This window comes from Pongo abelii, chromosome 20 (genome assembly GCF_028885655.2).
Source record: "Pongo abelii isolate AG06213 chromosome 20, NHGRI_mPonAbe1-v2.0_pri, whole genome shotgun sequence".
NCBI classification, from domain to species: Eukaryota; Metazoa; Chordata; class Mammalia; order Primates; family Hominidae; genus Pongo; species Pongo abelii.
In genome coordinates this window covers 44,518,250-44,540,463 of record NC_072005.2, presented here as the reverse complement: position 1 = coordinate 44,540,463, position 22,214 = coordinate 44,518,250, and the positions used below count along the sequence as shown (strand labels likewise).

At 52.3% G+C, this 22,214-nt stretch overlaps 2 protein-coding genes across 7 annotated transcripts in view; one reads left to right on the top strand and one right to left on the bottom strand.

The window, feature by feature from the left end:
• Positions 1 to 85: 85 nt before the first annotated feature.
• Positions 86 to 11,266, bottom strand: NFKBIB (NFKB inhibitor beta). 2 transcript variants are annotated; one of them, XM_054540371.2, is made up of 6 exons: positions 11,048 to 11,266; positions 4,632 to 4,737; positions 4,220 to 4,550; positions 1,687 to 1,775; positions 1,337 to 1,597; positions 86 to 249 (listed from the first exon to the last, which is right to left on the bottom strand). In XM_054540371.2, the coding sequence occupies exons 1-6, from the start codon at positions 11,140 to 11,142 to the stop codon at positions 148 to 150; spliced, it is 984 nt and encodes a 327-aa protein (XP_054396346.2). In that variant the 5' UTR covers positions 11,143 to 11,266; the 3' UTR covers positions 86 to 147. The 2 variants fall into 2 exon arrangements, with proteins under 2 accessions (XP_054396346.2, XP_009230845.4); XM_009232570.4 differs by lacking the exon at positions 11,048 to 11,266 and adding an exon at positions 10,576 to 10,754.
• SIRT2 (sirtuin 2) overlaps positions 11,112 to 22,214 on the top strand; it is a 27,836-nt gene continuing 16,733 nt past the window's right edge. For 2 of the 5 annotated variants that reach the window (XM_054538367.2, XM_024236293.3), the window contains exons 1-8: positions 11,112 to 11,280; positions 12,361 to 12,407; positions 16,921 to 16,969; positions 17,267 to 17,380; positions 20,648 to 20,689; positions 20,831 to 20,937; positions 21,047 to 21,103; positions 21,636 to 21,704. In XM_054538367.2, coding sequence (XP_054394342.2) covers positions 11,265 to 11,280; positions 12,361 to 12,407; positions 16,921 to 16,969; positions 17,267 to 17,380; positions 20,648 to 20,689; positions 20,831 to 20,937; positions 21,047 to 21,103; positions 21,636 to 21,704 — 501 coding nt within the window. In that variant the 5' untranslated portion in view covers positions 11,112 to 11,264. 5 annotated transcript variants of the gene reach the window in all.

Below are 22,214 nucleotides of genomic sequence, written 5' to 3'. Positions count from 1 at the left end.
CCCTGCCTCCGTGAACAGCACTTGATGTGACAGGGACGGGCCCCAGAAGGACCCGGAGGACTGGGCAGACAAGATCAATCTGGTCTCTGGTTGTCAGAACTAGGGTTTTATTTATTAAACTGGAAATTATATTAACAATGAAACGAATCAGATGGGGCCGGGGTCGTCAGGAAGAGGTTTTGAGGCTGGGGTGGGAGGCAGCCGGGTTTGGCTGCGGCCGCTGTGAACCACAATGTCGTCGTATTCATCCTGGGGGCAAAGGGGACCAGGCAGAGGGGCTCAGGCGGCTGTCTGTTTGCCCACCACCCATGTCCTTTTAGAGCACCCTAAGAATTAGGTCTCGCCTCAAAGCCCAAATTCCCCTGCTCCTGGCTCAACCTCCCAGTTTCCTAGCTCTCAGAACTCCATTTTCTTTTCTTTTTTTTTTTTTTTTTTTTCTTTTTTTTTTTCTTTTTAAGATGGAGTCTCACTCTGTCACCCAGGCTGGAGTGTAGTGGCGTGATCTAGATTCACTGCAACCTCCACCTCCCAGGTTCAAGCAATTCTCCTACCTCAGCCTCCCAAGTAGCTGGAATTATAGGAATGTGCCATCACGCCCAGCTAATTTTTGTATTTTTAGTAGAGACAGGGTCTTGCCATGTTGGCCAGGCTGGTCTCGAACTCCTGACCTCGTGATCTGCCCGCCTTGGCCTCCCAAAGTGCTGGGATTACAGGCGTAAGCCACCGCACCTGGCCAGAACTCCGTTTTCAAGGTCACTTCTACAGACCAATTTCTAGCCAGCCGCCACTCCAGAGTTTCGGCAACTGAGCTGGCCCTCCTCCACCCCTTCCCTCTGCCTTTACCCAAATTCCTCCACACCCATCATTCAGCACCGCGCCTTGCCCAAGAACGGATCTGTATTGCTGGGTTCTCTTGACTATATCTCTCCCCACCGCTGGCTCGGGTCCTGCCCCACCACTGCCGGTGTTCAAATCACTGCCACCCAAGGTTTTCTTTTCGCAGTGTGAGTTCTCCAATTCTTGCTGCCTAAAATCACCCCCGGCGCTGCCACCCACCCCCGCCTGTGTTCACCAATCACTGCGACCAAGGTCTTTTCTCCACCCCTGCCTGAGTTCTACCTTTGCCACTGCCTTAGTTTTTCAGCCACTTCTGCCCAAGCTCTTCCCACCACCCCTGTCTAGGTCTCTCCTGACTAGTGCCCCGTGTCACTGGCGCTGCTGCCTGAGTTCTCTAACAGCAGTCCAAGGTCGGTGCCTAATTATCTTCTTGGGCTTCTTGCCTGCCGGTCTATCCTGACCCCCCAGCTGTGCTGCCCTGTCTCTCCTCCTGACTCACGCCCTCGTCTCCGCTGTCGCTGTCGCTACTGCTGCTGCAGGGGCCGGATTTCTCGTCCTCGCCCTCAGGCTCAGGGGCTCCGTGTGCACGGAGGAGGCGGGCGAGGATGGGGTTGGGCCGGAGCATGGCACTGCCGAGTGGGGTGCGGCCACCGTACATGCGGGCAGCAGGGTTCGCGCCTGCCCTCAGGAGAAGCTCCAGCACATCGGCCGCCTGGGCCTCCACTGCCAAATGAAGGGGGCTCCGGCCGCACGTGGGCTCCTGTGGGGGTGCAACAGAAAGGTCAGAGGGCCTGAAGAGGGGACAAGCCCCCTCCCGCTGACGGCACCTTCCCCGAGGTTGGGGCTCACCAGTTTGTCGAGGTCAGCTCCAGCATCTCGGAGCAGCCGGACCATCTCCACATCTTTGTGGATAACGGCCACGTGGAGTGGGGTGTGGCCTGGGGACAGAATGATTGGCATCAGATGATGAGGGGAGGGGTCCCCCCCGTGCTTTGATCCTGGGGGAGGGTCATGTGGCATGAGGGTGATCAGGTTTGGGGGCTGGTTCCTGAATTCTTGGGTATGGCAAAGAGGTACCTGGGTGCCAAATGCCTGTCTCAGATGGCCTGAGCTTGCTGGCAAGTGCTAGTGCCTGAGTTGTTTGAAGCCTGGGGCCCGTAGGTAAAGAGCCTGGGGTCTGTGGATGGGGAGCCTGGATTTTGGGGCCAGGAGGACACCCAAGTCTCTGCTCTTATCACTCAAAGGACCTGAGCTAGCATGCTGGTTCACACCTGTAATCCCAGCACTTTGGGAGGCCAAAGCAAGAGGATCACTTGAGCCCAGGAGTTCAAGAAGCAGCCTGGGCAACATGGCAAGACCTCGTCTCTACTAAAAATAAAAACTAAAGGCCAGGTACAGTGGCTCACGCCTGTAATCCCAGCACTTTGGGAGGCTGAGGCAGGCAGATCATTTGAGGTCAGGAGTTGCAGACCAGCCTGGCCAACATGGTGAAACCCTGTCTGTAATAAAAATACAAAAATTAGCTGGGCCTGGTGGCACATGCCTGTAATCCCAGCTACTGAGGACGCTGAGGCAGGAGAATCGCTTGAACCCGGGAGGCAGAGGTTGCAGTGAGCCGAGATTGTGCACCATTTGCACTCCAGCCTGGGTGACAAGAACAAAACTCCGTCTCAAAAAAAAAAGAATAGGCCGAGTGTGGTGGCTCACGCCTGTAATCCCAGCACTTTGGGAGGCCTAGGAGGGCAGATCACAAGGTCAGGAGATCGAAGCCATCCTAACACAGTGAAACACTGTCTCTACTAAAAATACAAAAAAATAGCTGGGCGTGGTGGCACGTGCCTGTAGTACCAGCTACTCAGGAGGCTGAAGCAGAAGAATCGCTTGAAACCAGGAGGCGGAGGTTACAGTGAGCTGAGATCACGCCACTGCACTCCAGCCTGGGCAACAGAGCGCGACTCCATCTCAAAAAAAAAAAAAGAATAAACAATAAATAAAAAATTAGCCAAGTGTGGTGGTGCATGCCCGTAGTCCCACCTACTCGGGAGTCTGAGACCAGAGGATCATTTAAGTGCAGATCAAGGCTGCAGCGCACTGTGATGGTGCCACTGCACTCCAGCCTGGGTGACAGGGTGAGATCGTCTTTAAAAAAAACTTGAATTGGCCGGGCACGGTGGCTCACACCTGTAATCCCAGCACTTTGGGAGGCCGAGGCGGGCGGATCACGAGGTCAGGAGATCGAGACCATCCTGGCTAACATGGTGAAACCCCGTCTCTACTAAAAATAGAAAAAATTAGCTGGGCATGGTGGCGGGTGCCTGTAGTCCCAGCTACTCGGGAGGCTGAGGCAGGAGAATGGCGTGAACCCGGGAGGCGGAGCTTGCAGTGAGCTGAGATGGCGCCACTGCCCTACAGCCTGGGCAACAGAGTGACACTCCATGTCAAAAAAAAAAAAAAAAAACCTTAAATTAAGGTTCCTGCCCAGGCACGGTGGCTCACACCTATAATCCCAGCACTTTGGGAGGCCATGGCGGGCAGATCACCTGAGGCCAGGAGTTCAAGACCAGCCTGGTCAACATGGTAAAACCCCTTCTCTACTAAAAATACAAAAATAAGCTGGGCATGGTGGCATGTGCCTGTAATCCCTGTAATCCCAGCTACTCAGGAGGCTGAGGCAGGAGAATCACCTGAACCTGGGAGGTGGAGGTTGCAGTGAGCCAAGATCATGCCACTGAACTCCAACCTGGGCAACAGAGTGAGACTGTCTCAAAAAAAAAAAAAAAAGGTACCAAGTAGCTGAAAAGCCTGTGACCTGAGGGCGAGATGCAGGCCCTGAACACTGGGTCCTGAATGACGTCAGTCCATCTGAGGAGGGGTCTGGTCTCAGGTGGCTGGGCTTATAGGCGGGGGAGCAGAAACTTGGATGTCAGGGCTGTGGGCAGATGAGCCCTTCTTCCCATGAGGCTGAGGAGGGCTGTCTCTGAACCCTGCTGCCCATCGCTGGGAACCTGGGGTGCCAGAGTTTCACAGAGGGCCTGAGCTCTGCATTCCCTGGTCCTGGGTGGGGTAGGGGTCCCAGCTGCAATACACTCTAAAGCTGGGGAGCCCGAGGGCCTGACAACTGGATCCTGGCAGCTCTGGGTCTGTGGGTGACAGGTCTGCATCCCAAGTGACCTGGGGCCTCCAGGTGGGGGTCCTGGGTCATACATATCCAATTCTCAATCATCTGGGCCCTGAGTGGAGGTCCCTGGTCCAGATGTCTGGGCTCCTGAAGCCTAGGCATGATTTCCCAAGGAGCTCAGTCTCAAATGAGGGAAGCTGAGCCCAGGGCCAGGTGCTCTCGCCTAGCCCAGGAGCTGAGTCCTTCCCTGGTGACGACCCTCACCCTCGTAGTTTTCAGCCTCCAGCTGCAGCTTCCAGTCCTCCTCACTCTCTTCTTCCTTCTCCAAGTCGGAATCGGGGTACAAGGCGACAGGGGTGTGGTCGGTGTCGGGAGTACGGTCAGGGGCCTGAGCGAGGTAGGTTTCGGGGGCTTCCCTGGGGCACCGGGGGCGGGGCTGAAGCAGGGCACGGGCACAGGCGTGTGCCCCCACACGACAGGCCAGGTGCAGCGCCGTGTGGCCCCTACGCTCCGCCACGCACAGCCCGGCGCCTGCTGCATACAGCTTCTCCACCGTGGATGCCTCCCCCAGGATGGCTGCCAGGTGCAGGGCTGTCTGCAGAAGCAGAGGACAGGCGGTAGGGAGTCACACTGGGAACCCTGGACCCCAAGCCCTACACCATCCCTCGTGGCTCACCTGGCCTAGGTCGTTTTGCAGGTCCATGTACTCAGTGCCGGCCGAGAAGCCTAGAAGAAAATCCAGGAAGGGTTCATGCTGATGAATCACAGCCAAGTGCAGTGCCCTGGGGACAAAGACCGGGGTCAGAGGGCAAAGTTCAAGTCATCTTGCATTCCTTCATTCAACAAACATGGGGCGCCTACTGTATGCTAGGCCTTGTGACCACAGTTCTGGAACCCCCGTCAGCTATCTGGGAGGTCAGAGGTCAGAGTTTCATCAGCAAATTCGTGGAATCAATGTTTATTCACTGGGACTTCCACTTCTGCCCAAAATGAAGTAACATGGACCAGAATTCACTCCCACGTGAAACAAACAAACAAGAGTCAGACGAAATACGGTATATGAAGCAACAGTGTTGAAGACACTGGACATCGTGCAATGAATCACAGTGACCCCTGAAAGACAGGAAACACGAGATGGGCCCCACACTCGACTGCCACAGCTTATTGTCTTGAGAGAGTTTCAAAGCCACGGTGCAGAGAGGGGAATCCAAGCAGAGCCCATCAGCTTGTCTGAGGTCAGGAGATGGATATGGAGGAAGAGTCTGTGGAGGACAGGGTGGCTAGAGTCACAGCAAAACAAAGAGAGTTGCCAAAGGAGAGATTGCTGGGGAACTGCAGGAGGTTCTCTTGTGTATTCCGGAGAATACGGATCAGCCATACCTGTGAGTCTGTGGGGATGGGAAAACCATCCAAAAGGATTTCAGAAAAGTGCTCATTACTCACACAGGGCCAGGAATAGTGAGGGCTCCCACCAGCCAGGCTGGAAACACATCATTACAGGCTATTGGGTAGGATACTCAGGAAGGTCTTGCCTCAATAGTGGGGAATAATTAACTGTAGATGGGGCACTGCTCAACACCCACCTAACAAATCATAAAAGCAAAACTGGAAAGACTCAAACTACTTCCGAGTAATTTAACTCCATCCCAGAATAATATTCAAGAATATTTATTTATTTATTTATTTTTATTTTTATTTTTTGAGAGAGAGTCTTGCCCTGTCGCCCAGGCTGGAGCGCAGTGACACGATCGTGGCTCACTGCAACCTCCACCTCCTGGGTTCAAGCGATTCTCCTGCCTCAGCCTCCCGAGTAGCTGGAACCACAGGCACGTGCCACCACATCTGGCTAATTTTTGTAGTTTTTAGTACAGACAGGGTTTCACCATGTTGGCCAGGCTGATCTTGAACTCCTGACCTCATGATCCACCCGCCTTGGCCTCCCAAAGTGCTGGGATTACAGGTGTGAGCCACTGCGCCTGGCCTCAAGAATATTTATAGGAATACAGAACTCTCCAGACTAACAAGGTAAAATTCACAATGTCTGGCACCTAACCAAAGATTATCAGGCATGTAAAGAAGCAGGAAAACATGATCCATAATAGGAACCATCAATCAATTGAAACTGACCCAGAAATGACACAGATGTTAGAATTTGCAAACAAGAATATTAAAACAGTTCATTATGCTGGGCACGGTGGCCCACACCTGTAATCCCGGCACTTTGGGAGGCCAAGGCGGGCAGATCACTTGAGGTCAGGAGTTTGAGACCAACCTGGCCAACATGATGAGACCCCGTCTCTACAAAAAATACAAAAAAAATGTAGCCAGGCATGGTGGCATGTGCCTGTAATCCCACCTACACAGGAGGCTAAGGCAGGACAATCATTTGAACCTGAGAGATGGAGGTTGCAGTGAGCTGAGATCGTGCCACTGCACTCTAGCCTGGGCGACACAGTGAGACTCCGTCTCAAATAATAATAATAAAATAAAATAAATTTCTTTTACTCTATGTGAAATGGCATAATATCACCTTAAGGTAGCCCGTGACAACTTAAAGTTGTAAACTATCAACCCTACTGCAGGAGTCAGCCAACTTTTTCTGTAAGGAGCCAGATAACTATTTTAGTCTTTGTAGGTCATATGGTTTCTCTTTTTGTTTTTGTTTTTCTTTTTTTGTTTGTTTTGTTTTTTTGAGATGGAGTCTCGTTCTGCTGCCCAGGCTGGAGTGCAGTGGCGTGATCTCAGCTCACTGCAACCTCCGCCTCCCGGGTTCAAGCGATTCTCCTGCCTCTAAAGTAGCTGGGATTACAGGCGCTCGCCACCACGGCCGGCTAATTTTTTGTATTTTTAGTAGAGACAGAGTTTCACCACGTTAGCCAGGATGGTATCGATCTCCTGACCTCGTGATCCGTCCGCCTTGGCTCCCAAAGTGCTGGGATTACAGGCATGAGCCACTGAGCCCAGCAGTCATATGGTTTCTTTTGACTACTCGACTCTGCTGTGTCAGTGCAAAAGCAGCCACTGACAATATGTAAATGAATGAGCTTGCTTGCATTCCAAAAGAACTTTATTTATGGAGCTTGAAATATGAATTTCATACACTTTCGCTTGCCATATAATATTATTATTCTTTTGATTGTTAGAAACTGTTTAAAAATGTAAAGACCATTCTTAGCTCACAACCATACAAAAGCAGATGGCTGGCTAAATTTTGCCTGGAGGCCATAGTTTGCCAACCCCCACCTTAAAGCAACCACTAACATAACAAAAAGAGGAATATCTAATAAGCAAACAAAAGAAATAAAATGAGGCTGGGCGCGGTGGCTCACGCCTGTAATCCCAGCACTTTGGGAGGCTGAGGCGGGCGGATCACGAGGTCAGGAGATCGAGACCACGGTGAAACCCCGTCTCTACTAAAAATACAAAAAAAATTAGCCAGGCGCAGTGGCAGGTGCCTGTAGTCCCAGCTACTCGGGAGGCTGAGGCAGGAGAACGGCGTGAACCCGGGAGGCGGAGCTTGCAGTGACGAGATTGCACCACTGCACTCCAGCCTGGGTGACAGAGCAAGACTCCATCTCAAAAAAAAAAAAAGAAATAAAATGAAAAACACTATACAGAAGGAGCAGGATTGAAAAAAAAAAAGTAACAAAAACTATACTCAATAAAAGGCAAAAAGGAGGGAGGAAAAAGAAAACATAGGTAAGTAGAATATATATAATAGACATGGGATAAATTTACACAATCATATCAATATCAAATTAAATGTAAATGGTCTAAACACTAATTAAAAGGCAGAGACTGGCTGGGCACAGTGGTTCATCCTTGTAATCCAGCACTTTGGGAGGCCAAGGTGGGAAGATTGCTTGAGCTCAAGAGTTTGAGACCACGGCTGCACACAGTGGCTCACACCTGTAATCCCAGCACTCTGAGAGGCCACAGCAGGTGGATCACCTGAGGTCAGGAGTTTGAGACCAGCCTGGCCAACATGGTGAAACTGCTGTTGCTACTAAAAATACAAAAATTAGCCAGGTGTGGGGGCACGCGCCTGTAATCCCAAATTTGGGAGGCTGAGGCAGTAGAACTGCTTAAACCCAGGAGGAATCAGAGGTTTCAGCGAGCAGAGATAGTGCCACTACACTCCAGCCTGGGTGACAGAACGAGACTCTGTCTCAAAAAAAAAAAGAGTTTGAGAACATAGGGGGACCCTGTCTCTACAAAAAAATTTAAAAGTTTGCCAGACATGGTGGCATGTGCCTGTGGTCCCAGCTACTCAGGAGGCTGAGGTGCAAGGATCACTTGAGCCAGGAGGTTGTGGCTACAGTAAGCCATGATCATGCCACTGCACTCCAGCCTGGGTGACAGAGCAAGACCCTGCCTCAAAAAAAAAAAAAAAAAAAAGGGTAGAGATTGTTAGATTGAATAAAAAAGCAAAGGCCAGGGGTGGTGGCTCATGCCCATAATCCTAGCACTTTAGGAGGCTGAAGCAGGTGGATTGCTTGAGCCCAGGCATTCAAGATGAGCCTGGGCAATATAGCAAGATCCCGCCTCTATTACAAAGAAAGCAAAACCCAATTATACACTGTCTACAAGAAATACCCTTTAGATATAAATAAATTACCCAGACATGGTGGGACAAACCTGTAGTCCTTGCTACTTGGGAGGATGGGGTAGGGGGATGGCTTGGTAGGAGCTCAAGACTGCAGTGAGCTGTGATTGAGACACTGTATCCAGCCTGGGTGACAGAGTAAGACCCTGTCAATAGGTAGGCAGGCAGGCAGGCAGGTAGATAGAGATAGATAGATAGATAGATAGATAGATAGATAGATAGACAGACAGACAGACAGACAGATAGATAGATATGATAGATAGATAGACAGACAGACAGAAAGAAATACAAATATTTTTAAGCCAGGCGTGGTGGCTCACACCTGTAATCCCAGAACTTTGGGAGGCTGAGGTGGGTGGATCACTTGAAGTCAGGAGTTTGAGACCAGCCTGGCCAACATGGTGAAATCCCATCTCTGCTAAAAATACAAAAATTAGCCGGATGTGGTCGTGCACGCCTGTAATCCCAGCTACGTGGAAGGCTGAAACATGAGAATTGCTTGAACCCGGGAGGCAGAGGTTTCAGCAAGCTGAGAGCATTCCACTGTACTCCAGCTTCGGCGACAGAGCAAGACTCCAGTCTCAAAAAAAAAAAAAAGAAAGAAAAAAAAGAAAAAAAAATACTGAATTAGGCTGGGTGTGGTGGCTCATGCCTGTAATCTCAGCACTTTGGGAGGCCAAGGTGGGCAGATTATTTGAGGTCAGGAGTTTGAGACCAGCCTGGCCAACATGGTGAAACCCTGTCTCTACCAAAAAATTACAAAAATTATCTGGGCGTGGTGACACCCCCCTGTAATCCCAGCTACTCGGGAGGCTGAGGCAGGAGAATTGCTTGAACCCAGGAGACAGAGGTTGCAGTGAGCCGACACAGTGCCACTGCACTCCAGCCTGGGCGACAGAGTGAGACTCCGTTGCAAAAAAAAAAGAACAGAGACCAGTTAAATAGAAAGTAAAAAAAAATTAATGAAACCAAAATCAATTAATGAAATTTAATGAAAATTAAGGAGACTATAAAGCTGGTTGAGATCAATATTTATTCAGTGCCTCCTGGGTCAGGCACTGCTTGCATCACTGGGCATACAGCAGTAAACACAACAGACAAAAAACCCAGTACAGTCCCTCATCTGGGCCTTTGCAACTGCAGTTCCTTCTCCTTGAAATGCTCTTATCTTGTTTATCTATTGCCTCATTTTCCTGCTTTATTTTTCTCCAAAGTACTTACTACCTCTGACTTTATTTCCTTCTCTTACTTTCTATGTTTCTTTCTTTCTGCGTGTCTTTCTTTGTTTCTTCCTGTCTTTCCGTTTCTTTCCTTCCTTGCGGTCTTATCAATCTGTTTATTTAGCTCCACTAAAATGTGTGCTCCACAAGGGCTTAAGTTTTTGTCTGTTTTCTTCACTGCCTTTATCACTAGCACCTAAACGGAGCCTGGAACGTGGTAATGTGTAAAGAATATTTGTTTAACAGATGAATCCTTGGTCTCATGGAGCTTACATTCTTTTTTTTAATTTTCCTTTTTTTTACTTTAATTAGGAATTCAACATAGAAGAGCTTACATTCTCTCTCTTTGAATTTAAGATTTGAAGAACACTGCTCAGAAGACAGGATCTTAGAGTCAGGGACCAAGTATTAATTTCGGAAATCAAACTCTAGGGCTCAAATCGGGAACTAAGAATCAAAGATCATATTTGGAGGTTAGAAGTCAGGAGAAGCCACAGTTCTAACAGAAGTCTCAGGACTGGAGTCAGGTTTGGGTATCAGTGGATACAATGTGGATTCCAGGAGCTGAGAATCATAGTTCAAGAAAAGAGGGTAAGAAATGATTGGGTTAGGATCACAGCTAGATAGAAGATTGGTTTTGTTAAAAGTTAGGACTCGGGGGTTAGAGGTCAGGAAGTTCAGCGTCGGAAGTCAGATTTAGGAGTATGAGGTTAGGAAGCCTCAAGGATCAGAGATTAATGGGGAATCTGACGCCGGGTCCTAGGGCTCCGTTTGGCAGCCTAAGGTTCACTCACGTGTCCCCATCCTCAGTGACGTAGCCGAAGACGAGGGGAGCCCACGACAGCCCCGGGCCCAACTCCGCGCCCAACCCAGGTCCTCCGGGGGCCGCTGCGTCCGGACCCAGGGAGCCCAGGCCGCTGTCGCACCATTCATCTGCGTCGGCAGCTTTTCCCAAGCACGCGACCCCAGCCATGGCCCCCGCCACCTCAGGGGCCCCCCGCAGTCGCGCGCCTGTAGCTGGGCTTTGCCGGGAGTTCTGGCGCTTCCGCCCTGCGGGAAATTCCCCACCACGCCCCCTGATTCATCCAATGATAATATGCTGAATCGCTCACACCCCGCCCTCGTACTGCATTCTGACCAATCAGAGTATTCAGGAGGACTACGACTCTCTAGCCGTTCCCACATTTTCCGGGCGCCCTTTACCAACATGGCTGCTGACGCCACGCCTTCTGGGACTCGTAGTCCCGTCCTCGCGCGCTTTCTTACCTAACTGGGGCGCTCTGGGTGTTGTACGAAAGCGCGTCTGCGGCCGCAGTGTCTGCTGGGAGTTGTAGTTCTGTGCCTATCACGGCCACTCCCATTTCTGGTGCCGTCACGGGACAGAGCAGTCGGTGACAGGACAGAGCAGTCGGTGACGGGACACAGTGGTTGGTGACGGGACAGAGCGATCGGTGACAGCCTCAAGGGCTTCAGCACCGCGCCCATGGCAGAGCCAGACCGTGAGTCGGGGATCCGGGTAGGAGGGTCGGGCCGCGCCGGGGCCTGGCTGAATGCTGCAGGCCCCGGGGCCCAAGGGCGGCTGCAGTGGGGCGGGAAGTAGGGAGCGCTTCGGGGAGTGGGATTCTGAGGGCTGTTGCTAAGCGATCTGTATCGCTAGGCTGGTGGGTTTCTGGGTCGCAGTGTGTTCAGGGTTCGTTTACCACATCCACTTGCCAAGTTGCCAATGATCGCGTGTTTCTCGCACCTTGGTTGCTAAGGACCCTCGCTGCAAAGAACATAAGTTGCCCCGGTCCCGGTTGCTAAGGGTACCTGATTGTTAGAGGCAACCAGAGGATGCTGAAGGACCCCTGCTGTCCCCTCCTATGGCTTCCCCTTGTTCCGCGCCTCTCCTAAACCTACCGCCTCCACTGCACCACTGCACCTCCCTCCTAAATCTGCCTCCCAGCCAAAGCGTCTCTTCCCTTCTCTCTTCCTTTCTAAACTTCCCTCTGCCTTGTAAATCTAACCCTCCCCGCACACACACTCACACACTGTCGTGTCCTTCCTAACTCCTCCTGAGTGTTCCTTCGTGCCCTGAATCCCCTAGGGAGGAGGAGGAGGATCGCTTGAGCCCAGGAATTTGAGGCTGCAGTGAGCTATGATCGCACTATTGCACTCCAACCTGGGTGACATGAGCGAGACCCTTTCTCTAAAAAGTAAAAAAGAAAGAAAGTAAGTCAGGGCCAGAAACAATGGCTCATGCTTGTAATGCCAGTACTTTGGGAGGCCAAGGTGGTTGGATTGCTTGAGCCCAGGAGTTCAAGACCAGCCTGGGCAAAAGCCCCTACTTTCTCCCTCTCCTCCTAAATCTTCCTCTCCAGCCTCTCTGCCCCTCACTAATCACCTCTCCCGGCATCACTCTGCATGCGGATAAGATCTTTTCTCCGTCCCCTCCCTCCCTCTGTGCCATTTTTACCACCATCCCATCCCAGTGTAACTAGGTTGGTGGGTGTTCTCGCCCCCTCACTGACCATTTGAACCCCTTTATTCCCCCCTTAATCGTTCTCCCCACTGTAACCGCCTCTGCTCCCCTCCCCCAGCCTCTCACCCTCTGGAGACCCAGGCAGGGAAGGTGCAGGAGGCTCAGGTGAGATGGGGGAAAGGGTGGAGGGGAGGAGAGAGACGGACTTGTTCCACATCCCACACTGGGGGGAGGTGGCAAAGGGAAGACAGTCACCCCGGGGCCCTCGGCTCATTGCCCCAGTCCCTCACACCACCCAGTGCAGCTTTCTGGGGAAAGGCGGATTCTGAGGATTGTCAGAGAAGAGTTTCCAGCCTCAAGTCCAGGCCTGTCCTCCCAAACTTTCCTTCTTCCTTGCCACGGCCTGCCATCCCTTCTGAACCACATTTGTCCTGGGACTGGAAGAGACAGGTGTCCCATTTGGTCTTGGAACGCACAGATCTCGTGGACAAGTGATGGGAAAAAATGATCTGACAGTGTGATGATGAAAGTAACTCAGGGGCCAGATGCAGTGGCTTATGCCTGTAATTCCAATAACTCAGGAGACTGAGGCGTGAGGATCGCTTGAGCCCAGGAGTTTGAGGCTGCAGTGAGCTATGATTGCATCACTGCACTCCAGCCGGGGTGAAAGAGCAAGACCCTTTCTCTAAAAAGTAAAAAAGAAAGAAAGTAACTCAGGGCCAGACACAGTGGCTCATGCTTGTAATCCCAGTACTTTGGGAGGCTGAGGTAGGAGGATCACTTGAGCCCAGGAGTTCCAGACCAGTCTCGGCAACACAGGGAGGCCCCCATCTCTACAAAAAATTTAAAAATTAGCCATGTGTAGTGGTGCATGCCTGCATGGCCAGCTACTCAGGAGGCTGAGTTGGGGGAGGATTGCTTAAGCCCAGGAGGTTAAGGCCGTAGTGTGCCATGACTGTGCCACTGCACCCCAACCGGGGCGACAGAGCAAGACACGGTCTCAAAAAAAAAAAAAAAAAAAAAAAGGAAGAAAAGTAAAGAAACTCAGGGCACTGTGGGAGCACAGAGAAAACTTTCTCGGTCAAAGAAGATTCTAGCCAGGCCATTCCCTGGAGGAATCCACAGGCTGGTCTAGCTGTCAGACCAAGATACAGACACAGCATAAGTGAAGAGTGACTTAGAATTTTCTTAGACAAGGTGAGAAATGGTGATCCACACAACAGGTATCGCTTGTGCAAAGACCTGGGGGGCATGAAGAAGTGTGATGTGTTCCGTAATTGGGTGGCTGGTGGTGGTCAGCTTGTTATAGTCGTGGTTAGCATTTACTGACGGCTTACTAAAGCTGGGCCCACTGCTTAGTGCCAAACGTGCCTCATCTCATTTCATCTTCCTGGCATCCCTGTGAAGAGAAACAGGGATGCAGAATTTGAGGCAGAGTTGTTAAGTCACTTATCCCCTGTCCCTCGGCTACAGGAGCAGGGAAGGGTTTGAGTCCCCCAGCACTGGGCATACCACCTATCAGAGGCTGCCAGGAGAGGTGGACAGGCAGTCTCATAGGAGCTTGAAGGCCCCCGTCAGCACCTCCAGCTCTCCCTTAGGCCAAGCTGCAGACACATGCTGGGCACAGGCCTTCCACACAGCCTCACTGTGTACAGCCTGAAAGAGTGCCAGCCTACCCACACCCCCGAGATTGCCTTTCAGATGTGGGGTGGTGCAGAAGCGGGCATCAGAATACCTCACAAATGCACAGTGGAGCCTTGCTAAGGATATAAGAGCCTCCTGTTAGGCTGTGGCAACTCACTCGCCTGGCCCCCAAAGCACGACCACTGTCAGAGAAAAAGGTTGAATGTTAAAAAGGATCCTCAGTCCCAAAGAGAGAGATGTAAGGATGTAAAATGCAGCATTGTCTATCACAGGGCAAAACTGGAAACAGTCCAAATGGCTGTCAGTGGATGGGTTAAATGAACTATGGTTCATCCATACAATCCAATACTATGTAGCTGCTCTGAAAAATGAGGTGAGGCCGGGCACGGTGGCTCACACCTGTAATCCCAGCACTTTGGGAGGCAGGAGGATCACTTGAGCCCAGGAGTTTTGAGACCAGCCTGCGCAACATAGCAAGATGCCGTCTCTTTTTAAAAAATTTATTTTTTAAATTAGGTGGGTCTGTAGTATATTGTTCTGCCGAAAACTCAAGATGTTGTATTGTACTATGACCTATTTCTGTAAAAATAATTAGTTTTATGCAGAGAAAACTGGAGTCATTTCCATTAAGCTTAGCTAACAGTGGTTATCTTTATAAGGGTGGGCTTGGGCAATTACAAGGCGAGTGCCCCAAGTTATATGTTGTTGAAGTATACGCGAGTATAGTCAAGGTTTTTGCAGAGGTTGTCCAATCTCTCTTTCTCCCTGTCTCTCTCTCTCTCTCATTCTCACTCTCTCTCTCTCTCTCTTTCTGTCTCTGGAGACGGAGCCTCGCTCTGTCACCCAGGCTGGAGTGCAGTGGGGTGATCTCGCTGACTGCAACCTCCACCTCCCAGGTTCAAGCGATTCTCCTGCCTCAGCCTCCTGAATAGCTGGGACTACAGACACGTGCCACCATGCCTGCCTAATTTTTTGTATTTTTATTAGAGACGGGGTTTCATCGTGTTAGCCAGGATGGTCTCGATCTCCTGACCTCGTGATCCACCCACCTCAGCCTCCCAAAGTGTTGGGATTACAGGCGTGAGCCACCGTGCTCAGCCTTTCTCCTCTCTTTTTAAATAGAGACAGAGTCTCACTGTGTTGCCCAGGCTGGTCTTGAACTCCTGGCCTCAAGCAATCTTCCTGCTTCAGCCTCCCAAAGTGTTGGGATTACTGGCATGAGCCACCGTGCCCAGCCGGAGTTGCACAGTGTTAAAAAGCAATTTTTTAAATTGTCATATGTTTGGAAGGGAGGGTCTTATTCAAAAAGGCTTGGACGCAGAGCAGTGAGTGTCCGGGGAAGGGAGTTGTCTGAGGTGGTGGCTTGGTCAGAACTGCATTTTGGTGAAATCCATTGCAGAGCCCAGCCGTGGTCCAGCCTGAAGCAGGCATTCATTCCGAGGTGGAGGAGCTCCTGGGGCTCCTGCCAGGAGCCAGACCCTGTTCTCAGTGCTGGGCACCCAGACAAAGTCCCTGCCCTTGTGGACATCCTGGCAATTCCACAGATGTCTGGGAAGACTGGACAAGCCAGAGAGAAGGGCGTTTGAAGTGGAGAGGGGCGAGCTGACCCAGACAGCCTCACATGCAGGGCAGCAGGGCGGATGGGAGGTGGAGACTGAGGCTGGGAAGCTGGGGGAGGAGGCTGGGGCAGGACCCCCGGAGGAGAGGACAGGCTGGACCAGGTGGAGCCCTGGGGAGGGAAAGGGGCTTGGTTGACAGACCCTTAGGAGGCTAAGCGTACATGCTCTGGAGCTGAAGGGCTGTGGCAGGAGGGCGAGGAGGGAGGTGGGGGCAGGAAACATCTGGCTGACGGGGGGGACAGTACGATCGCGTTGAGATGAGGCCTGGGAGGAGGATGGGCTTGGAGGAGATGGCAGGGTCCGTTTGGGACATAGTAGGAGTGAGAGGCTGGGGGGCACCTAGGGCAAGGTGTCCAGGAAGCCAGGGCAAGGTGTCCAGGAAGCCAGGGAACCCCGGATCTGGGGGCAGAGAGATGGTATTATGAGTGACGAGGCAGAGGCCATTGGCATGGATGAGACAGGTAACCCCAGGAAAGTGGAAAGAGAAAGCAGAGAGGCCCTGGACAGAGTCCCAGAGACCTGCCAGTCTGGAGCTGGGCTGAGGGGAGGCTTCGAGGAAGGAGACAGAGGTCGCTGGAGAGGTGGGCAGAGTGTCTGAGGCCTCAAGCAGGGGGCACATAGGTCCTTGCTGTGAGCACCGAGGCTTTGCATTGGAATCATTCCCAGAGTGACTTGGGACATTATTCAGAGGCCCCCAGGGCTGCTGGGAAGGGACAGCAGGCCCACACTCCAGGGGACCCCGGAACGAAGGGAAGAACCCAGGCTGTGATAATAACAGCAACAGCCAGCGCTTACTGAGCACTTCCCCTGCCCCTGGTGCTGCGCCCAGCACCCGAGCTCCCTTTCCAAGGTGAGGGACACCCAGACTTAGAAAATCAAAGTCACAGCCAGGCACAGTGGCTCGTGCCTGTAATTCCAGCACTTTGGGAGGCCGAGGCAGGAGACTTGCTTGAGCCCAGGAGTTCAAGTCCACCCTGGGCAATGCAGGGAGACCTCGTCTCTACAAAAAAACAAAAAGATTAGCCTGGCGTGGTGGCTCACGCCTGTAGTCCCAGCTACTTGGGAGGCTGAGGTGGGAGGATCCCTTGAGCTTGGGAGGTTGAGGCTACAGCGAGCTGTGACTGCGCCAGTGCACTCCAGCCTGGGCAACAGAGCGAGACACTGTCTCAAAAAAGAAAAGAAAAGCGAAGCCACTCACATGAGGTCATGCTCCTGGGGACTGGCATGGCCAGGACTCCAACCCCGGCAGCCTGTCCCAGAGCCCTCGAGCTAGCCCCAGTGCAGTCTCTCCACCACCCGGCACTTCCTCAGGCCACCTTCCCGCCAGAGCCTTTGCCCAAAACCTGGTATCACCCCCTCTCCTCCCTCCCTAATCCCACCTCTCGGGCCTGGCCACTCCACCCCACCCCTTCCAGGACTCAGATTCAGACTCTGAGGGAGGAGCCGCTGGTGGAGAAGTAGACAGTGAGTATCTTCCTTGAGGGACAGGGAGCAGGGTTCTGGGGGGGGGGGGGGGCAGATTTCAGGGTAGGGATGTGGGTGATACCTCCTCAACTCCGTCAGGAGTGACATTCAAAGTATGTAGCAATGGGTTGGGTACCAGTGCCACAGCAGGCTCCTGGAGGCCCCTGGCTGGGCCAGGCCTCGTGCCTTTAGATGTGGGGAGGCCGGGGACCCCAGGGCTGGGGCCAGGGTGCTGGAGACAGCCATGCCCCCTGGCTGAATGCCCGTCCTGCCGCTGTCTCTCTTCTTTCCGGTCAGTGGACTTCCTGCGGAACTTATTCTCCCAGACGCTCAGCCTGGGCAGCCAGAAGGAGCGTCTGCTGGACGAGCTGACCTTGGAAGGGGTGGCCCGGTACATGCAGAGCGAACGCTGTGAGTCCCCTGTCAGGATTGGGCCACTTTGCCCGGCTCCTGGCCCCAAGTGACCTCCCATCCCCAGCCACTTGAACCATTTATTGAAACCTTTTCTTTACAAGTAGCAAGAAACCCAACTGGAACTGGCTTAAGCTAAAAAGCAGTGTGTTGGCTCTAATCCACCTTGAAGCACGGCTGGGTCCAGGTGCTTCCACTTTGTTAAATATCATCACTCTCTCTGATGCTGCTTTTCTTGTGTTGGGGTAACGGTAACTCCTGGCAGCTGCAAATGCAGGTTCCACTAGCCTAGGAGCTGCCACCGAGAGAGCACCTTTTCCCAGTAGTTCAAACCCAGCAGCAGAGATTGGCTCCCATTGGTCCAGGTTGAGTCACATGCCTGCCCCCATGCCTCTGATTGGCCAGACCTGGGTCGCTTCTCCATTGCTGAGTGAATTACTGCACTCTGATTTATCAGGCCTGTTTCATAAAATGAGGATAATGATTATAGTATCTAACTCATAAGGTTATTGGGGGGGGCTAAATAAATTAATATAGGACCAGGTGCAGTGGCTCACGTATGTAATCTCAGCACTTTGGGAGGCCATCGTGGGAGGGTCACTCAATGCCAGGCATTCAAGACCAGCCTGGGTAACATAGTGAGACCCCCCCGACCATCTCTACAAGAAAAAAAAAAAAAATAGATGTGGGAGCGTTGCCTGTAGTCTCAGCTACTCAGGAGGCTGAGAAGGGAGGATTGTTTGAGCCCAGGAATTGGAGGCTGCAGTGAGCTATGATGGCACCACTGCACTGCAGCCTGGGCAACACAGTGAGACTCTGACTCTAAAAAAAAAAAAGTAATAAAATTTAAAAAATAAATAAAAATGCAAATGCTTAGAGCAGGGCCTGGAACATAGCGAGAGCTTTGGCAGGGTGCGCCGTGGTTATTACTACAGGAGGCTTATTTCAGACGTGGTGGATAGGTGTCCACTTACTGAGTCACCACGAAACATATATTTCTTTTTCTTTCTTTTTTTTGAGATGGAGTCTTGCTGTGTTGCCCAGGCTGGAGTGCAGTGGCACAATCTCAGCTCACTGCAACCTCCACGTCCCGGGTTCCAGCAATTCTCCTGCCTCAGCCTCCCGAGTGGCTGGGATTACAGACGCACACCACCACGACTGGCTAATTTTTTGTATTTTAGTAGAGACGGGGTTTCACCATGTTGCCCAGGCTGGTCTTGAACACCTGAGCTCAGGCAATCCACCCTCCTCGGCCTCCCAAAGTGCTAGGATTAGAGGCGTGAACCACCCCTCTCGGCCTGAAATTTATATTTCTTGCCATGAGTTGAGGTCACCAAAGTCTGAGAAACCAGGCCCTTGGCAGTCCTCAACTAGAACAATCGACCCTTTGTGGTTCCTGAGCAGCCTTTTGTTGAGGACATCTTCTCCCATGTCCCTGTCCTCCAGCTGCCACTGTCTCCCTCCTCGGGCAGCCAGGCCTGCTGCCCTGAGCCTCCCTCTCCTGCGGCAGGCGAGCAGCTGTCTGCAGCCATCTTTTAGCCTGGGCAGGCCCCAAAGACAACACAGGCAGTGGCTACAAAGCATTTGTTCCTTGTGTCCTCCTGCACCTGGATTCTGGGGTAACTGGCTCATGAGGGTGCCCAGGAGGAGAGAGTAATGAATAATAACGATTAATTGAGGCCAGGAGTGGTGGTTCAGGCCTATAATCCCACCATTTTGGGAGGCTGAAAGCAGGAGGATCGCTTGAGGCCAGGAGGTCAAGACTAGCCTGGGCAATAAGCGAGACCCCCTCTCTGCAAAAATTTAAAGGTGAGGCTCCAACCCTCACCTCACTGCTCTAAACATTTATTATTATTTTTTTTTTGAGACAGAGTCTCACTCTGTTACCCAGGCTGGAGTGCAGTGGCACTGTCTTGGCTCACTGCAGCCTCTGCCTCCCGGGTTCAAGCGATTCTCCTGCCTCAGCCTCCCGAGTAGCTGGGACTACAGGCACCTGCCACCACGCCCGGCTAATTTTTGTACTTTTAGTAGAGACGGGGTTTCACCATGTTAGCCAGGCTGGTCTTGAACTCCAGACCTCAGGTGATCTGCCCCCCTCGGCCTCCCAAAGTGCTGGGATTACAGGAGTGAGCCACCGGGCCCGGCCCTAAAAATGTCTTTTTAACCACTTAATTGAGCCTTCACTATTTGCCAGGCACCAGGCTCAGCACTTTACAAGTGTCCTATTATTTGATCTTCACATTATACCTGTAAGATCATTATGGAAGTGATCTGGACAGAGGAGGAAAAGGAGGCACAAAAAGGTCACAACTCAGTGTAGGGTCAAACAGCTGCCAAGTGGCAGAGCCAGGATTTGACCCCAGGTCCCCTGAATCCAGACCACATGTAGCCACCACTGGATTCAACCAGGCCTGGCCTGATGGCATCTCAGAGCTGAAGCTCAGGGCTGAAGCTGTGGCAGGCTTTGTGCTCTGTTCACCTTTGCTGTCCTCCCTTGGACAGGGTATCCCAAAGGCTTCTGATCCACAGCATGTCACACTTGTGCCTGTCTATCAGCTGATGGGCAGATGCCAGGGTACTATGGCCTGGTGGCTACTCACCAGCCACCAGCTATTTCTGCTCAGCCCAGAGTTCTTATCCTCAAGTGGCCTTTTCTCAAGTCCAAGTTGGTGTAATTTCCAACAGTGGATTCTCTTTTTTTTTTTTTTTTTTTTCCTTTTTTTGAGATGGAGTCTTGCTCTGTCACCCAGGCTAGAGTGCAATGGCATGATCTCGGCTCACTGCAACCTCCGCCTCCTGGGTTCAAGTGATTCTCCTGCCTCAACCTCCCAAGTAGCTGGGATTACAGGCACGTGCCACCACGCCTGGCTAATTTTGTATTTTCAGTAGAGATGAGGTTTCGCCATGTTGGCCAGGCTGGTCTCAAACTCTTGACCTCAGATGACCCGCCTGCCTCAGCCTCCCAAAGTTCTGGGATTACAGGCATGAGCCACCATGCCCAGCCCAACATTGGATTCTTTATCCACTGGCTGGCTCTTCCACATTTGATTGTGTGACTTCTTCCCCTATCTGAGCCCCAGTTTTCTCATTTATAAAATGGGGATGTTAACACCATCCCTGTCTAGATGATTGGAAGGCCCGTCATGCATCTGAGATGCTTGCCCCAGGGCCTGGCATGGAGTAAATGGTGTCAGGGGCTGTGATGGGTGGTGCTATTGTAGGACTGAGCAAACGGTGTCATATGGTGCATAAGTTCCTCTCCTCCAGGTCGCAGAGTCATCTGTTTGGTGGGAGCTGGAATCTCCACATGTAAGTAACCCTACTCCCTCAGCAGCTACCCCCAGGAACTGGGGAGACCCTCCCAAGGGCCAGGGAGGAGCCCTATCTGAACCCTGTCCTGGGAGGGTTAGTATGGTATAGACCAACTGCTCCCTGACCCCCCTTTCCTAGCTGCAGGCATCCCCGACTTTCGCTCTCCATCCACCGGCCTCTATGACAACCTAGAGAAGTACCATCTTCCCTACCCAGAGGCCATCTTCGAGATCAGCTATTTCAAGGTTTGCGCTCCCCCAGGAAGGGGCATCTGTGAGGGGTGGGGATGGGGTCACCTGGCTCCAACCCTCATCCTACCTGGGGCATCTGGCCCTCTGGCTGTCTCTCCTACAGAAACATCCGGAACCCTTCTTTGCCCTCGCCAAGGAACTCTATCCTGGGCAGTTCAAGGTGAGATCTTTTTTTTCAGGGGGCAAAACAGGAAGGGTTGGGGGAGGGCACGCATGAGAAGCCCCCCAGGGCCCTGCAGACAAATAGTATGTAGCCATTAAGTACATGGGTGCTGGGCCCAGACTGCCTCGGTTCAAGTCCTGGTTCCTCATGTCTTCATCTTACGACCTTGAGCCTCCGATTTGCCTCCTGTGAAGTGAAGCTGATGGTACTGTCTGAAGAGGGCTGCTGCGAGGCTTAGCTGCACTAATGATGCCGTTGAGAGCCTGGGACCTTGCAGCCAGGCTGCGTGGGTGCGAATCTCAGCTTTGCAGCTTACCCACCATGTGACTTTGGCAACACAATCCCCCTCACTGTCCTTCAGTTTCCTCATCTGTGATCTGGGGATAGGGGTGGTCTCTCCCTGACACAGCTGCTGTGATGGTTCCCTGGGGGTAAAACAGTCGCAGTGCCTAGAACAGTTCCTGGCACGTGGCAGTGGCCTGTGGCTGTTCCCTACGGTCATCAGCAGTGCTGTCGTTCTTCCCTGCAGCCGACCATCTGTCACTACTTCATGCGCCTGCTGAAGGACAAGGGGCTACTCCTGCGCTGCTACACGCAGGTAGGCGGATGCGAGCATCCTGGGAAGAGGATGGGTAGGTGGAACGGGCATGGTGTCCTCAGCGGAGGAGCAGAGCTGTGTGCCCAAGAGCTCAGGCGGGGACTCCAGCAATGCAGGGCCAGGGCTTGGCCTACTGCCTCCTTGCTGCATGACCTGCCGTGAGTCACGTCTTCTCTGCCTCAGTTTCCCCTTCCATCAAGCAGGGGCCAGAACAGGTTTGCCCTCTCAGGTCTGCAGTGCGGTGGCAGTGACCTCCTCTCAGGGCCATCCCATGTGTGATGTGGAAGGAGCCTATGGCTGAAGGGACTCTGTGTGCACTATAGGCACCCCAGATTTCACATTGGTTATGAGAGAGTTTCCAAAGTGACTTCATCTAACAAAATCCATACACTATGACACGTGTCCAACAAGTAGATGTTGTGCCTTAAGGAAGGGGCACCTTTTTATACTTTTTTGTGCTTTGCCCAATTATAAACATGTCTCGTACACGTCAGGTGCTTAGCCAAGGGC

What these genes read in the sequence shown, in the direction of transcription:
- NFKBIB (XM_009232570.4), bottom strand. Translation starts at nt 10,754, where the DNA reads ATGGCTGGGGTCGCGTGCTTGGGAAAAGCTGCCGACGCAGATGAATGG. An exon ending in GGAGGCTGAAAACTACGAGG is followed by an intron (nt 1,776 to 4,219) that starts GTGAGGGTCGTC and finishes TTCTGTCCCCAG; the next exon opens with GCCACACCCCACTCCACGTG. An exon ending in GAGCTGACCTCGACAAACTG is followed by an intron (nt 1,598 to 1,686) that starts GTGAGCCCCAAC and finishes GCACCCCCACAG; the next exon opens with GAGCCCACGTGCGGCCGGAG.